Genomic DNA, 17,928 nt, shown 5'->3' with positions numbered 1-17,928 from the left:
GGAGGGAAAGGAGAGAGTGTGAGGCCAAGTCTGCACACATGGCCATATGTTTTTTTTACATCACAGTTTGCTTTAATGCCGCGTGGCTCTGCCTCTTCCTGGCTGGAAGGGACAGACCAGACAAGTCGATCCTCAGTATACAATAAAAAAGCCGCAACTTACGGTATAACACAATATTTATATTGTCCATACTATCAAACTGTCTCGATGAGACTGATGATTGTTTTATCTTTTCCACGTCTTTCTTCCACAACTAAAATAGCCCCTTTTTATGTATGTGTGTGTCCTTGTGTGTATTTGTTTTCTGTGCTTTTTCGTACAGCTGGTCCGTACTCTGGCCTTGGAGAGATCGTCCACAGAGAGAGCGTTCCCATGCACACTTTTGCCCGCTATCTTTTCACCTCTCTCCTACCTCACGACGCTGAACTGGCGTACAAAATTGCACTGAGAGCCATGCGGTAGGTCTCTGAATTTTGTGTGTTCCTCATTTCAAAACTTAAATCAAAAATCAAATCAGATTGATTTTTGTTTACAGAATAAGAAAATACTCCCAAGTTTGGGCCAATGGAGCCTTTTAAAATCCACTAACCACTTCTAAATGGAGAATTAATTAATTAATTAATTTTAATTTGTCCAGATTCCAACTCAGAAACTGATTTTTTTGATGCCTCCAACTTAAGTATTTTTCCTAAGCACTACAAGATAACGCAATCATCTCTCTGCAGGGTCTTCTCAAGTTTTAACGTCAGTAATTGTGGCTGATCTCACTATATTAAGCATCTCTGTTTATTCATGTGTGGACAGTGTGTATGTGTATGTGTGTTAATCAGTCTGCGCTGCTATGTTTTGATGTTGTGACTAGTGGGAGCTGGATCAGCGAATATTAATTACATTAATGAGGGTGTAATTAGTGTGACTGTAATAAGGAGGGCACACGCATGCATATACACGTACACATACACATGCAGGGCCAAAAGGGAGAGGGCAGTGTGGGAGAGATGTTTGTTGTGTTTCTACAAAGCAAAAACCTCTTTACAGTCCATCGCTGTCAAACTGGCAAATGATTAGTGCATGAATGAGAAGACTGTTGTTTTTTTTCTTGTATCATCACATGTCAGAGTCGGACAAACAGGGAACAAAAGGAAAACAAACACATCATCCACACTTTTCTACAGCAAACCAGTTAGGAGGTGTCAGAAACTGAAATGGCATGCTTACAAAACCAAAACAACATGGCTGGCTTTCTCATGGAGGGGCCATGCGGTTTCAAGGTTGCACATCAAACCACTGTGTGTCCCCTCCTTGCCTCTAAAACCACGTCCCAAACCAGTTTTTCCTGAGTCAGCCACTCCCCTCTTCCCCTTGCTACTTCCCTCACCTCCTCCATCCTCACTCCTGTGGCGTGAAACCCGTGATTTAGAATAATATGGCCACTTATGGGTGCTCCTGGGAGCCAGGGTTGTCTACTCAGCACATAATGAATGTGTGTAATGTAGCGTAGTGTAATATGATAGCATATACCTCCCCTCTCCCACGGGATGGTGGACAGTTAAATATAGAGGAGAAGGTAAAGGAACCAGGGCTATTTTAATGGACCCATTATAACACTATCATTGATACAAGGGGAGAGAGAAAGTTTACCACCAACTCTCGTTTTTACACACACACACACACACACACACACTTTTTTACTTCTCTATTTGTCTTTTGGCTCTCAAACTGGCTTTTTTAGTACGAGGACGTCCGACTGCTTTTAAACACAAATGTATATCCAGTATCCAATAATACGAGTGTGTGTATGTGTGTGTTTATGTTCCTTGGATGAGGTTAATTAAAGTCTGTAAGAGCAGCATATGCTATGCGATGGCTTGGTGTGAGCGGCCAACACAAAAACAGAGGAGCTGCCTACTGGTTCACGGTCTGCCCAGAATTTGACTGCAGCTACACAAGAAGAAGCTCGCTGGCTTGCCAGAGACTGTCCTTATCGCAACTCGTTAGACGCCAAAGAGACAAATCCCAGCCGCCTGTTATCATATGAGATTTCCATATGAGATATGAGCCCTCCAATGCTAATAATTCTAGATCTTTGCTGTAATCCAGCCTTTGATCCTCTGCATAATCCATAATCTTTGAATATACAGCATTGTATATCATAACTGAGTCTAAGACACAAATACAATGATATGCCGTGACACTCACGGGAAGCTGACATCCATTTTCTATAAGTTTGGACCACACAGTGTAGACATATATAGTTAAATAACATTGCATAATAAAATGTTTTGTCAATATTCTCATTATTTGATCGTGTAAATCTTTAGATGCTTGCAATCAATAATTTCTGTGTTGGAGGAAATAATGGAGGCCATTTAGGGACACAGGAGTAGCAACACCACATTATAAAATAGACCGTTACAAATAAGTCAGGCCTGCATTCATTCAGTCTTTCCTCAAGTCAGAAGTACTACTCAAAAACAGGAGTATTAGCAACAAAATGTACACAGGGAATCTAAAGTACAAGTACTCATAATGACCCATATACTGTAAGTGAAACAACAATATTACAACAATATTAAGCATTGCATGTAAGCATCTTTGTATTGCTGTGGTACTTGTCATATGCTTAAATAAAAGTGCAAGTTTTGCCTTGAAAATACGAGTAGGAAAAGTAGCCGGTGCTGTAAGTTTAACAGTAAAATAAAAATAAGTAAAAAGTATGTCACTAATTTAAATGGAATTATCGTGTCTTCATAAATGGTCAAGTCTGATCCAGATTTCATATATTTTTAGAGGTGAAACTTGTGGCAAAAATTTGTACTAGTCACCCACTGTGTGTGCTGACAGGTGGTTATTTTGTCATGATACATTAGCAGTTATTAGTTCATAATATTTTAGGAATCAAGATCTGCAAAAAACAACTAGTAACTATAGTGTTCTATTGATGGTAGGGGATTAAGAAGTACAGTATTCCCTCTGAAATTTAGTGGTGTAGCTGAAATACTAAACTCTCTGAAAACAGAATTTGTATTGAGAATGTCATATTATGCATGTATTTGCATGAGATTTACACTTGACTTGGTTACATGCTTTTCAGAAAACAATGCATCACTCTAAGCAGATGCCATTTCAAGCAGCCAAGGATTTGGGGTTCGTTTAAAGGTTTAAAGGCTATGATCCCTTCTGTCAGGCACTGTAAAGGATTCCAACTTTAAGTTTGTGTAGAGAATGAAGGTCTTCCAGCGGATATGTCGCTTAGCTGACAGATGTGTGCTTGATATATTATTAAAGTGAAGGGTGTTTACAGTCAGAGGGGTAAAGGAGCATGATGTAGAGAGGTCAGTAGTCATGGTGATGCTGACCAGAAACAAGAAGAGCCTCAGGGTTTAGGTAAAACTCAGCTGGGCTGCTTTTGATCACCGTCTTACTCTTTAGTCATCTTTTCACTTGTTACACAGTACAATTGTTCCTCCTATAGGTCTATTCAAATTTGTCAAACAGAAACTCAGCTATTGTTTATTTCAATAGTCCTTCTGGTCTAATGAACCTACAACCCATCAGCCTTTTCCTAATGTCTGATTGTACATCTCTGTGTACTCATGGTGTCTGGGTTCGATGGTTCCTTGCAGACTCCCTCCACACGATCGCCCTTGAATATTTCTTAGGCAGTAAGCAATGCCGCGCTCCTTTCAACTCTGACAGGGTGCTACGGTGCCACAGGACCTGTTTGACACCAAAGCTGCTCCTCACTGCCTCACACAGGGATTGATTTCCCCTTCCAGCTCACTCTGTTAGTGATATATATATCATTGATAATGCACATTTATATCCAGCTATGGCAGTGTTGTAAAGAAATATGACTTTAATTTGATGTTTTAAGCACACTTGACACTGAGTTGAGAGTTTGTATAGTGTTATAGCAGAGAGGAGATGACTGTGTTTATAGCCACTGAACACCGTTTTGCAGTAGTTTACAAGGTGCTCAATGAGAAAGCCCCCGTGGCAGGGAATACACTGTACTTATGCTCAGATTGAATGCTTTAGAGCATTTCTTTTTTTCTTTTTGTCTTTCATTATAACAATAGCCCAGTATGGATTTTTCTCCCAACATTTTGAGGAGGTTATTTTTCAGCAGGCCAGGCCTCTCAATCCCCCATCCAATGAAGGCCTCTGGCTCTCTGGTGAAAACCAAACAAAGACAGGAATGTTGATGAGGCCTCCATCTTTACCCAGGGCCCCTATTTTTTTGCTTTGCAACAGCCCAGGAATCTTCCAGAAGGCCCCAGTGTTGTCGAAGCTTTTAGCAGCTCTTTAGATGTGTGCGGAAGGAACCGGGCTGTTGCCAGGGCTTCCAAACATCATTTTACACCAAGTGTCAGTGTTCACACTCGCATGCATCTAGACTCTGATTTTGTCACCTTCTCTCTTTGTGAGACGAGCCCTGCTCGTGCCCTCTTGGGCAAACCTGAGCGAAAAAGAGGCTGTTTTTGTACATGCCTTCGCTCAGGTATCACATGCACTTTGCTCTGAAATTGAAACTGGCATTTAGCATCACATTGCTTTTACTAGGCTGCTTTGATGTGTTTTCAAAAGGGCAGGTGTGTGTGTGCGTGCGTGCGTGCGTGCATGCATGTATGCTAGTCTTCTGACTCTTTTCATTCATATGTGTTGGTATTTGTTTGATGTGTGTCCAGCCTTACAGGGCTGGAAGGTGAATTCCCTAATTTCCCAGTGGACTCAATTAGCTTTGTGATTGGCTGGGAGAAGGCCAGGTTGTGCTGTCTTCTGAAGGAAAGAAGACCTTTGAAACTGAGGTGGGAGCAGGGGGAAAAGAAGTGAAGCAGAAAAGGAGATGAGCCGGCCACAGTGGTAATGGTGGTGGTGCTGGTGAAGACTTGGCCCTGTCAGTATTATAATGAGAGAGAAAGAAACTAGTATAGCTCCTTCATCCACTAGCAGGTGTTGCATTGCTCTGTCTTCATTATGACCAATTAGAGTGAAGAAAATACTAATTATACCTTGGTTTCTAGGTGATTAAATGGTAGGTTGAAAGTAAATTGCAGGGATAGGCTAACTGTAATCCCCCTGTGATCACTAAAGTCTTTTTCATTTTGAAGTCCTTTTCTGGCCATCATAATGACTTTTTCTGTCTGTATGGTATTTCTGTCTGTCGCCATATTACTGTATGAAGAAAGACGTGATTTCACTGTGATGTTGATGATCCTTGAACAATTTGTGTCTCTCTGATTTAAAATCTCTGCATTTCTATGCCGCTCTTTCTTATTTCAGCACTATATGTTTTTATGCTCTCGTTAATGCTCCTTTAAAATGGATAACTATTTGAAGTTTTCCAAATAATATTGAAGTTTATACTATTATGTATTTAAGTGAAGCAAATTGTTTTTTGCACAATACCATGACTTAATCTTCGTTGTCTGTGTCTGTTTCTTCATTAGGTTGCCGGTGTTGGAGTCGACAGCTTCTTCCGGTGACCTGACGCGACCCCACCACATCGTATCCGTGGTGCCCAATCGCTACCCACGTTGGTTCACCCTGAGCCACATAGAGTCCCAACAGTGTGAGCTGGCCTCTACCATGCTCACTGCTGCCAAAGGTGCAGATATATTTAGCAGAAGCCATAAACACCTATCGTATACTTATAAAAATGTATGTGTATGTGAAATAAAGTAATCTCTGTTATTCCAAAATCTTCCTGCGTTTCTTCCTGTATTCGCTTTAGGTGACAGTCGCAGGCTGGAGACCGTTCTGGAGTCCATACAGAAGAACATTCACTCCTCGTCTCACATCTTCAAACTAGCGCAGGATGCATTCAAGATTGCCACTCTGATGGACAGCCTGCCTGATATCACTCTTCTCAAAGTGTCTCTGGAGCTGGGACTGCAGGTACACACACACACAAAACCACCGTAAATTTATTTTTATCAAGTTCAGGTCACATTATTTAATGCCAATTCCTGGGTCCAGCAGAATTACCATTTCCAAACTCCATATCTTTGTTAAAAATGTAAAAGCTGTAAAAAATGTTTGTAGTGAGATACTTGATGATTTCTTTACCACAGGAAAGTTTTGCAGCTGTTAAGGATGAAATGCACTATAGGCACCGCATGCTGTAAGAGCTTTGAAACCTCAATCTGAAACCCCCCCCCCCAAAAAAAAAACAGTTGTGGTGGTTTTAATGTCTTGGAATATGAGAGCATCACGAGGGAGCGGTGTTTGCACTATAGGGTGCACTCCAGTAAAATGGCTCCATATTCTGTAGCCATTATACAACAATGCAGAGCAATCATCAGACCTCATAACAGCCATGATATGTCTAACACACCACTGGAGATCCAACTCTGTGTATCTGTTATCTGTCTGAAGTATTTTTAGGTGTTGGATGATTGCGTAATGGGGACATTATGGACATGAATTACATATTTACTTTGAGGTTTATCATGGTCACATTAGCCTTGTGTTTCAGCCACGTACAAAAGACAGAAGGGTTAAATATTTTCGTGACAATTCAACCACAGACAGGATAGCCTGTTTAATGACAGTTGAGCATATAGTTATAATAATAATAAAAATTGCCCTTAAAGTTCTGCAGCTATACTTTTGAAGCGAAAATTGCATTAGATAACATTTTCTAAATAAAAAATAGGAATATTGAAAATATTTCAATTTCCCTGTGAAGTTTCACAAAAGGCAGATGGGTTTAATGTGTGTAAGCCACTATCAGTCCCACTAAACCATTTTATCACCTTCATCAGGTGATGAGAATAACCCTGTCCACATTAAACTGGAGGAGGAGAGAGATGGTGCGCTGGTTAGTCACATGTGCCACTGAAGTGGGTAAGTCACCCTGACTTCTTAATCAATTTGTTTACTTGTTTTAAGATGTGCTAGTTACTTTTAAAGTATGCTCATATCATTCTGCAAATTTGTGTTCATCATCTCCTGTTTTCACCTTTCAGGTGTGTATGCCCTGGACAGCATCATGCAGAGCTGGTTCACTCTTTTCACTCCCACTGAAGCCACTAGTATTGTTGCCACCACTGTTATGTCCAACAGCACTATTGTCCGCCTCCACCTGGACTGCCATCAGCAGGAGAACCTGGCCTCATCCGCCCGCACGCTCGCCCTGCAGTGTGCCATGAAGGACCCCCAGAACTGTGCCCTCTCTGCTCTTACACTCTGTGAAAAGGACCACATTGCCTTCGAGACAGCCTACCAGATTGTACTGGATGCAGCAGCAACAGGGATGAGCTACACACAGCTGTTCACTATTGCACGCTACATGGAACACCGCGGCTACCCGATGAGGGCGTATAAACTGGCAACGTTAGCCATGGCTCATCTGAACCTCAGTTACAACCAGGACACACACCCAGCCATCAATGATGTGCTGTGGGCCTGCGCCCTCAGCCACTCGCTGGGAAAGAATGAGCTGGCTGCCGTTATTCCCCTGGTGGTCAAGAGCGTGAAGTGTGCCACCGTGCTCTCTGACATTTTGCGGAGGTGCACGTTGACCACGCCGGGCATGGTGTCGGCACTGCACAGCCGCAGGAACTCGGGAAAGCTGATGTCCCTGGACAAAGCGCCGCTCAGGCAGCTGCTGGACGCAACCATTGGGGCCTACATCAACACCACACATTCGCGGCTTACACACATCAGCCCTCGCCACTACAGTGAGTTTATCGAGTTCCTGGGAAAAGCCCGGGAGACTTTTATGATGGCTCACGATGGACACATTCAGTTCACCCAGTTCATAGACAACCTGAAACAGATCTACAAGGGCAAAAAGAAACTAATGATGCTGGTGAGGGAGAGGTTTGGCTGAGGGTGATGCTAGGGGACGCCAAAAGCTCCCCCTTTCCCACTCTAGTACTTTTCTATTAACTTGAGTCTGCCTTTTGAACTTCTTTTGGACTTATAAATTAGACAAGTAAAAAAGAGGGATGTGACTTGTAGAACGAAGCAAAAAGAGAAAGGAAAAGAAGACAAAAAAATCAACAGAGCCACACGCGGTATTATTGTTCTTGCTGTTGTTATTGTTATAAACATTACTATTATTATTAATAATATTATTACTACTATGTGTACAGAAGTGTTTTTATTTTTCAGAGAGGAAATTTGTCACATTGTGGATGTTGTGTGTATTTCTCTACATGTGTGAGAGGAAAATGAAAAGTGAAATGGCTTTTTATTTTAATTTTTAGTCCTTTTGTTTTTATGATTTTAAGTATCTTTTCCCCTTTTTCAGTGTATACTGAGTTATATGTTGTCAAGTGGCTGAAGCCCTTCTACAATAGCGCTCATGTAAAAAAACAACAAAAAAAACAAGGAAAAACAAAACAAAAAAAAAAAAACCGTCTTGGCATCCTCAAAGAGAAACTAAGGCTTTAAACCACACAGAGCACCTCCCTTTGTCCAGGCCCTCACCGGTGGGCGCTGGGCAGCACTGCACAGCTTAGCTCGGCTCGGCACAGCTTGGGTTAGCACTGACAGAAAGCCACCATCAGCATTTTCTCCAGACTCAGCAGTAACAGCAGCAGCAGCACTTGAGCAGCCATTAGTTTTCTTTGGGTCCCAGACATTAGCTTCATTACACACAACAATGCTCTGAGCTAACTCGTGTTGTTATTGTTGTAATCTCCCCACCTCCATAATGAGTACCTGTTTTAGACAGAGGACAGTTTCAGGCGCTACAGTGATGGCACATTAGACAAAGATAATGAGTATTATTATTACATTAATGTAATGTAGTATCGCTGTGAATTTTAACTACCCAAATTCAACTAAAACATTAGTATAACTATATAGTTACGCTTTCTAGTTGAAGCAGATACTCAGAGGGAGACGACTACCTCATAATATGGTATAGAACCCGCTCCCAGTTTTTTAATTTTTTTTTTATCTTTTGCTATCATGATATCCATCATGTATGATAGCTGGCAGTGTTAATTAAACAGGAGATTCACTAGTGAGACCAAGGTTATCAGGATAAGTAGAGTTAGATTCCTGCTGAGTGTTTCTGTGCTCGGCTCTGCTGTACGTCACTTCCCCCGGCCATTGTTAATTTACCCCAGAAATTGGCTCTAACACCCCCAGAAGACGTGTCAGTACGTCAGGCTGCTCTCATCTCCACCGCCACTGTTGTATGGTATTTTCAGACTAGGCCAGTGTCATTTCCCTCTGTGCATGTGAATCATAGAAATTAGACTTTCTACTGTTATAGTTCATTGTGTGGAACCTTCAGTAATTGTCACCCAGAATGTTCTCAGGGATTTCTCTACACAGGAAAAAGGCGGAACAAATGAACGACTGATTACAGGAAAAAGACAAAACAATGACACAACATGAGCGAGCATTTATTCTACTCTGTATATATGCCATAGTATATGTCTGAATATGGAGGATCTGAAAGTATATGTTAACTAATTTATACAGAGTATTCTATGTAATGTGAAATACTTGAAGCCGCTGTAGTTTGCTCTCTCTCGATCTCCTTCTCTTTCTCTCTTTTGTCTTCTCTTTTTTTTTTTCTTTTGTTGAAAACAGAACATATCAGAAGGACTAGACTGACCTTGTCATTGGCTTTTTGTGCTGACAGGGCCACGTGGTGTTCACACTTGAGACGCTGGATCCCGTCAGAAATGCAGATTGAATCATATTGGCAATGGCAGAAAAAAACACTGTTGTTCATTCCTGCCGACTAAAGCGTAGAAAGGGGAGGGAGGTAGACTACTTCAGGCCATTGGTCAATAAATGTTTGAAAACACAAATACAGGATTTCTTGAAGTACTTAATTATGCATGTAAGCTATTGTACTAGCCTAGTTCTCCATGGAATTCTATGGGGGAAACTATAATGTGCTTTATACAGGAGCTAATTGGAGATCTTGTTAAAAAAAAAACATGTATTATGTGTCCAGCCTTACATGCATTTAAGGACATCTCTTGGCTAAAGTCTGCTTCATTTTGCAGTAACCTAATAGTCTTGCAACCCAATAAGACTCAGAGATAATTATGCACAAGTTATATTAAAAATTTTAAAAATTTGTCTCCTCAGTTCCCCTATTCACCATAGACTTTTTAGTACTGCTGAACACTTTCAATTTTCAGCTGTCCTATCATTACTTGCCTTTTTACCTTTGTTTTTATTAGATATTTTTTTCTTTTCCTGTGCATTCTTTTCTACAGTATCTTGTGTTGATTAAAGATAAAAGCAGCCTTTTCTCTTGCCTTGTCTTAACGCTTTAAAGTAACCAAACAGGAGACTATCTAACAACCAAACGCGTTTTAAGAGGTGAGAGACAACCCACCTTGGTCCCAGCTTTAGTGTCCTTAATTAGTAAGTGAATGGCTGTGTAACTCATGCTTTAACAAAGCAATTCCTCACGTGTGTTTGGTGGAAAAAATACGTTGTCCAGTGTCTCTTGTTCTATTCAGAAACAATTTCCTCTGAGTCTTTCTAGGTTTTTATTTGATTTTTTATTTTTTTTTGTTTGTCTGTTTGTGTAGAAATCTTCTGCTCTCCCGTTTTATTTATTACAATGACCCATGTATACATGCTTATGAAATTAAGATTTGATACACCGATATCAATTTATTTATGTAACTAAATCACTGTTTTATAATCTTGTTAATGAGTCAATAATTGATTTTTTTTTGTTTGTTTTAATAAAAGTTCATTTTTCGAAATGTATCTGAAAGTCCCCTCAAAGCTTTTTTTTTTTTTTTTTTTTTTTTTATGGTACCCTGAGACGGGAGACATTTTTTTTCCACAGCTGCACTTTTGTCTCAGAAAGTCTGTCATGGACTGTTATGGGACGCGGTCTGTGAGCTTGGAGGCGTGCGTTGCTCGGCGTATCAGTGAGAGCCCATCAGTCAGGAAAGTTCAGATCTCCATCAAACAGCAGTGTCAGAAAAAGGCAGAGAGGGATCACTCTCACTGGCAGCAGCTTTCACGCTGTCATCTCTGGCAAGCTGACGAGGAATATGAAATGTATCAATTGATATTCCCATGGTCTTTGTAGCTTCTGTCAGGCAGCCAGGCTCAGCCAACCACAATAACCTGTTTACATGCATCCAACACTGACAGAGGTGCCACAGGATGACTAAATCAGTGTATGTAGTTTGTCAGGTGTGTGTGTTTGTGTTTGCGTAGACATGTTTTTGTGCATGCTTCTTCAGGTTTGCATGCCTGTGTTTGTCTGCATGTGTTTTGTTGCACGTGTGTGTGTGTGTGTAGTGTTAAGGCCTTTAGGGAATGAATGGGAACAGGTGGTAGCTCCAGACTACAGGAGCTACTGACAGCAGTAAGGTCCCCAGACTCCCAGCCCCTCATTAAACATTGACACGAAAACACCGCAACTGTCTGTGTGTGAACAGTAATGAAGCGCAGACGGCTACACTGGTATACACACCGCAACTTAGCACAGCACGAGCTCTCAGTCTGTGTCTGTGTGTGCGTTGTCCATCTGTGTGCGCTCATTAATGAGGCACATTTGTCCATAGAGGTGTCCACTTAGATATTGAAGAATTCGTCAGGTTTAGCAACAAAAGCACCCATCTGCTGTCAGAAGCCAGACAGACCTGTCCATTTCTTATGTGATGGATGCCTGCCTGTGTGAAATAATGTGTGTGATGGAGAGTAAACCCATACTCATGCATGTGTGTGTATCCACGCGAGTAAGTGTACATTTGTTTGCATGCGTGTGTATGTGAGAGACCACTTCCTGTGTGTCTGACCTGTGCTCAGGTCCCTGCTCAGTTCCAGTTGGTAATGACGTCCCTTGGGTGCAGCACAGTACAGTATCCACCTCCGGGCTGTCTCACTGTATACTCCTAATGACATCATGATCACACGCTGCTCCCTTTCATGCCAAAAGCCCTCTTCCTCACCATCACCATCAAAACTACTATCTAGAGCATTCACTCCCTCTCTTTTCCCATCTCTTTCTCTTTCACACGCACACACACACACACACTCACACAGAGCCTGTCAACGATTTGACATTTTCCTGCAGAATGACAGATATAATATGCCTTATAGTTTCACCTATAGAAAGCATTTTTGAAGTAAAAAACAAAAAAGCACTTCTGAATTTTAAATGTGCTGCGTAAGACAGAAACTAACTTGACAAATAAAGAGCTAGGTAGAGTAAAAATCTGTAGATAGGAATGGTAGTAGTTTTAATTATTTTTGTAATGTTTTTGTAAAAGAGTCTCCTGGATGTCTATCTCCAACCACAGAGGGGGCACAGGCTTACCTGAATATCATCTTTTGTCTTCACTAAAAAAAGACAAATGCCTCTAGGTTTTAAATTTGCAATAGGAAATTTAAAATGCTGATAGATGCTAAATTCATCAGAATTTGAGGGTGACCTCAGTTAAACTGGTTAATCTATTATCAGGCATCAACAAAAGCTGTGACATGTTTTATTTTATTTTATTTTTTTGGCTCTATTTTAAGTGCTTTACAAGAGTCAAAATTAATTCCTTTTATTCACATATTTTTCAGCGACCTTTTTTCATTTTTATGAAGGCCTGAGTTTGCAGGTTTGAAGCAAATTTTTTAAAACTTTTTTTAATCAAAGAGCCAGCATGTTTTTGTCATTTCATGTCTTTCTGATACTTCGGCTGTACCTACACCATCTTATAACGTCCCTGCTTAAATTAAACACTATTTTTTACAACATTTATGCCCAAAATAACTTCAAGCTATAGTATATGTCTTCCAGTTTGTTTAATTTTTCTTATACCCTTCATTGCTCCTGAGCCTTTCGATAATAAGTTTAGCACTTGTGGAGTCAAACTATCTAGGAAAAACCCACAGAGTGAGCGTACAGTATCTGAGGGTGCAGTCTGTTGGGTCTATTGTCATGTGATTAGTGCAGCTCCTACAGTGTGCTGTCTGTGTACGTAGTGTGTGTGTGTGTGTGTGTGCATTGAGTGGTTGAGCGAGGTAATGACTGAGAGAGAGCAATGAGTGAAGATGAGTGAATGGAGCAGATGAGCGGGTGATCTAATAGATAAGTTTGCAGAAACACAGTGAATGTAAAGTTTAGGCTTCTACAGTTCCTCAAAACCAAGCTAACTGTCCAGTTTTGCTTGCCAACTGCTGTGTGTGTGTGTGTGTCTGTGTGTGTGAGACAACAACAACTTGGCAGAAAAAAAATCTGTCCTCTGCTTTTCGACAATGGTCTGGTGCAAGAAGCATAACGGTTAATACTACATTCACCTAAAGGAAAGGGCCAGGAGCTTTTTTTGGAGATCAGTTTCTCTAACTGCATTTTCACAGCAGGAACCAGTGTTCAGGGATTTTCAGGGTGTGCCCTGTAGTGCTGAATTTAGCTGATTGGTCAGATCACACCAAGTATTTCACATTTTGTTTTGGTGGCTACCAAAAGCACCAGTGCTGATTTGAATAAAAAGACAGACAGTAAGGAGTGAGTTGGGTCAGTGGACTTGGGTTGGGGGCTACTACTTTGTTTAATTTCCATGGTGCTTTGGCCCTGCTGTGGAAATGCAGGTTAGAATGCGTTGGATATACTTTTACCCTAGGGAAGCTTATTGGACTCTCAAGCAAAGAAGACTACCAAGAACTTTCTGCTCCAAATGCAGCTTATCTGCCTCTAACTGTACCATTTTTTATGTTAAAGGTCCAGGCCTTTATGGTGCATCCAGCATGCTATCATTACAGGAGTACAAAAAAGGATCATAGGCATGTGTTCTTCAATGTTGCCTGCAGCATGAGCCTGGCAACCACAGGGACTGTCTTCCTTTTCTTACAGAAGGCCATTGGAGTTTGATCTCCTCTTCCCCCTCCATCGGCCCCGAGGCGTCTGATTAAATGCTAATTAAAGCCGTTAGCGCTGCTATCACCGCTGCTAACTCCTCTCTCTCTGTCACAGAGATTAATGCCCCTCGTTCATCATCCCACCTCACCCAGCCTGAGTACCTGCCCAGCTCGCAAAACTTGATCAAGTCATCAGCCCCCAAAACCCATCTCCTCCACTCCCTCCCCACTGCACGAAGATGGACGAGGGGTTTAAATTTTAATTTGAAAATTGCCCTCAATTACTTCTGCGGCGACCACTTGCCGGAGCTTCTCATGTGGTTGAGTGGGAAGGGGTTACAGCAGCGGGTCAGTGGCCATGATGAGCGATAAGGGGACATTAATAATAAAAGGCAGAGGTTCATTTAAAAGCAGAAAGGACAGTGGGAGCAGCTTTCTCATTATTTAACTCCCCTAGCTTTATTTAAAGGACTTTATTTAAGGATACCAAGTTAATGTGTCCTCCAGGACAGACGGTTAAAGCGCCTGACAGAGTGAGAAAGTTACAGCCATAACTTACACCCTGAGCACACACTGTGGTACCATTTTTTTTTACCTCTTTTGACATTCTCACCATTTTCAGGCAGAGCGGAACGAGCCTCGGAGGGACATAAAATGTTAGAACAAAGTTACACACATCATTTCATTTTATTCTTTCACAATTTCTGGCCCACAAATGTTTTATTGGTTCCAATATTGGTAATCATTATAAGCTATTGGAAGATATTGAGCTATGTATAACAAGTCAGCCAAATGTCATTTGAACCACCACCAGATTGGGGGAACGGTGCCCTGGAATATGCAGCTACTCAACAGGGGCTCATCTGGTGTTGGTTTTATGCATATTATTTTTTGCTGAATTGCACACATGAGTCTTACATGATAAAGTTTTTTCCTCTTTCTGAAATGCACCTCACAACAGGTTGTTCATCTGTGTTGCATAGCGTCTTAACATTTTTGTGTGTGTTATCTATTTACAGTTTTTGTCAAAAGGTATGTCAGCACTTAGTTCACAGTGTTCACTGTTTGTAATAAACAAATTTGAAATTAAAAAAAAGTTCTTTCTGCACTTTTATCTCCACTATGTCCCTAGTTCCCAACCTGAACAACAAACCTGAGCCAACAGTGCTGTCATCCAATGGTTTCCAAGGACAATTAACAAATATTAACAGAGATTTATGCACCTGCGACCTGGCTGCTCCCACCCAAAAATACATTCACTTCAAAACTCATTGTTATTTCCAACACTCTGCCGGATGTCTGTCCAAAAGCTCTAAATCTGTCTGCCAGTGTTTATAATGTCAAAATGAATCCTGAGAAATTGAGGAGGAAAAACCCACTTGACTTATCTTTTCCTTTGTTAATACATTTTGTAGACATAAAACACACATTTTAGAAATGCCGTATCTACACTGCAATTGATTTGAATATCTTATATTTCAATATCATAAAAGAAACGCAAATCCATAGAAACGCAAGCTCTAATGACTTCATGCCGCCCTCCACATTCTTTTAGAGTTGCAGAATAGCCCTCAGAGCCAAAGAGATTCCAGGTAATGTGACATTTAATAGTCGGTGCAGTGTGCTCTGAGAATCTGGGACTGCGCCACAGGAATAAACAACACCATAGTCCAGGTTGGCAGACTTCATACAGATAGCTTTAACATTCCAGTGCTGTTGATTAAAAGCCTAAATGAGTAACTGCATGATGTCCCCACTCACTTCATCATCAATCCACTGCTTTCTGTCTCCGTTTTTTTTTTTTTCCTCTTTCCGGCAGCAGCAGGCACCACGCATCCGGCGAACAGGAACAAAGAAGGGTGAAGAGAGACAGAGAGAAAGAGGGATGGAGCAAAAGGAAGGGGAGAGAATGAGAGCATATATCAAGGCCACTTTCAGTGACATTTGTGCTCTCGGTGTGGAGAGCCACTATGAATATCAATATGAACCCATGGAGAAAAAGCGTAGTCTTTTTTTTACCCTCTCACTGGGCTATTCATGCACACAAGAAATCTATTCAAGTCAATGTAATGGCCAATCTCTGAGCCTGTGCATGGTTGTGTGAACAGCGCAGCCTCTGCTCTACATCGTTTCTCTCCCTCTCATGACTGTGGCTGGGGTTGTATTAGTGAAAAACACTTTGTGTCAAGTGCAACTGTTGCGAACACTACAGTATGTAAATCAGATTGAATTAAAGGCTTGCATGAGTTTAGCTCGATGGCACTAATCAGCAACAGCTACTAACCAGAAGTTTTCTCAGCAGAATTTCTGGCGTTCAGTCTCTCCTCTACTCTCCTTTCCTCTTCCTCGTCTTCTCCTCTTTCTCCTTCCTCTGGTGCTTAGAGATATAGAGTCAAAGGGATGCAAATCTACCCAGTTCCTTCTTCCCCTTCCCCATCTGCAAACACAGATAGCCCCAGGCCAGTCCCAGGCCTTTCTATATGCAGAACCAGTGACAGGACTTACGCAGCATTCTCCCCATGTAACAAACCGTTCCTTCCCTAACAAGCTCCAAGCTTCACTCTCTCAGGGCTGCATGTATGAAGCTGTGTGATTGGTTTGGTATGGTAATAACAATACGGGAATAGTGTGCTCACTGCCTCCTCCCTTTTGCATGCGCATCTTTACCGCCTCCTCTCTCGTTTCCCTTTCCCATTCACCTTCTGTTGGTGTAAGTGTGTACACTGTATGTGTGCATGTGTGATTTTGGACTGTTGGCTCCAGGCTTATTACTTTAAGTTGTCTCCAGCCCCAGCACTAATCCCTGTCTTCTTCAGGGAGGGATAACAATAATACAACAAGATCCAGAGGTACTAATGAAATTCTATCAGGTTCTTGAGTCTGAATGTCAGAGAGAGAGGGAGAGAGAGAGGTGAGGAGACCGAGAGTGTATGAGGTATTGATTGAATGGAGACCAAAGCGAGTGAGAGATAGAGTGGGGTGCGATGAGGAAGAGAAAGTCAAGGAAGAGTAATCATGAAGAGAGAAACAGTTACTGAAAAGAAAATGATTAAGCACACTGAAGGCGAGCTTTGAGGTGAAAATAATCAGAGAGAGATTGAAATGAAGAAGAGTGCAGAGAGGACTGAAAAAAGTTTAAGAGTGGATACGAAAGTTAGGTATGAGTAGGGACAGAATGTTTTCTCTTCTGCGACCGAGCATGCAGCAGCTAAAACACATCAGTGCTGACTTGAATAGGTTTCAGACCCAGACCAATTCTCCCTCTGTGTCTCCACCATTCGCCCCTGGGATTGAATTAGGCCTGCCCCATTATACAGTTGCCATGGGGACCCTGACACCTCGACTGACGAAGTGAGAGCCACGCAAGGCTGAGTTGCTGATCAGAATGTGTGTGCATGTGCGTTTGTGTGTGTGTACACATGCATTTGAGTCTGTTTCTGACATCTATGCCAGTTCACTACATGTGTCTTGGTAGGTATCACTCACCATTTGGCAAAAGGTTGAAATACCTGGTGCCTTTTACATATACATTTTTTTAGTCATATGCTTCTCTCTTTTTTATTTTATCTCAGTTTCTAAGTTTCTCAGTCAAAACAATCAACAAACACAACCATATATTTTATCCCACTATTCTGTAAAAACTTACAAATTTACAACTGAATGTCTGAACTGGCAAACACAGCAAACACTTTCAGTTTGTCTCAGTCTCATTTTAGGTTGGAGAAGCTGCTAAATGGTGCACTACATTAATCAGCCAATACATTACAATGGCTGGTGAATGTTTAAGGAGTGACATATTCATGTGAGGATGTTTAAAAGATAAACAAAAACGAATGTAATCATTTGCAAATTTCATCAACCCATATTTTAATCACAATAGAACATAAACAACATATCAGATGTTGAAACAGACATTTTACTATTTCATGGAAAATATTAGCTCATTTTGAATTTGATGCACCAACAAAAAGTTGAATTTGATGCAGCAACAAAAAGTTGGAACAGGGGCAACAAAAGGCTGGAAAAGTAATTGCTCCAAATCAAAAACAAATGTAGGAGCATTTGACAATTAGGTTAATTGGCAACAGGTCAGTAACATGACTGAGTATAGAAGGAGCATTTCAG

The 17,928-nt window shown here is 41.3% G+C and overlaps 1 protein-coding gene across 2 annotated transcripts in view; it reads left to right on the top strand.

Moving 5' to 3' along the window:
- LOC137136262 (zinc finger SWIM domain-containing protein 6) overlaps positions 1-10,277 on the top strand; it is a 41,667-nt gene extending 31,390 nt beyond the window's left edge. For both annotated transcript variants that reach the window (XM_067521460.1, XM_067521462.1), the window contains 5 exons: positions 323-458; positions 5,454-5,611; positions 5,738-5,901; positions 6,771-6,852; positions 6,975-10,277. In XM_067521460.1, coding sequence (XP_067377561.1) covers positions 323-458; positions 5,454-5,611; positions 5,738-5,901; positions 6,771-6,852; positions 6,975-7,840 — 1,406 coding nt within the window. In that variant the 3' untranslated portion in view covers positions 7,841-10,277. The remainder of the gene's footprint in view (positions 1-322; positions 459-5,453; positions 5,612-5,737; positions 5,902-6,770; positions 6,853-6,974) is intronic.
- The last annotated feature ends 7,651 nt before the right edge of the window (positions 10,278-17,928 follow it).

The sequence above is a fragment of the Channa argus genome, chromosome 11 (assembly GCF_033026475.1).
Source record: "Channa argus isolate prfri chromosome 11, Channa argus male v1.0, whole genome shotgun sequence".
In the NCBI taxonomy this organism is placed as follows: domain Eukaryota; kingdom Metazoa; phylum Chordata; class Actinopteri; order Anabantiformes; family Channidae; genus Channa; species Channa argus.
The sequence above is the reverse complement of the archived record's forward strand: the minus strand, read 5'-3'. Positions and strand labels throughout refer to the sequence as shown.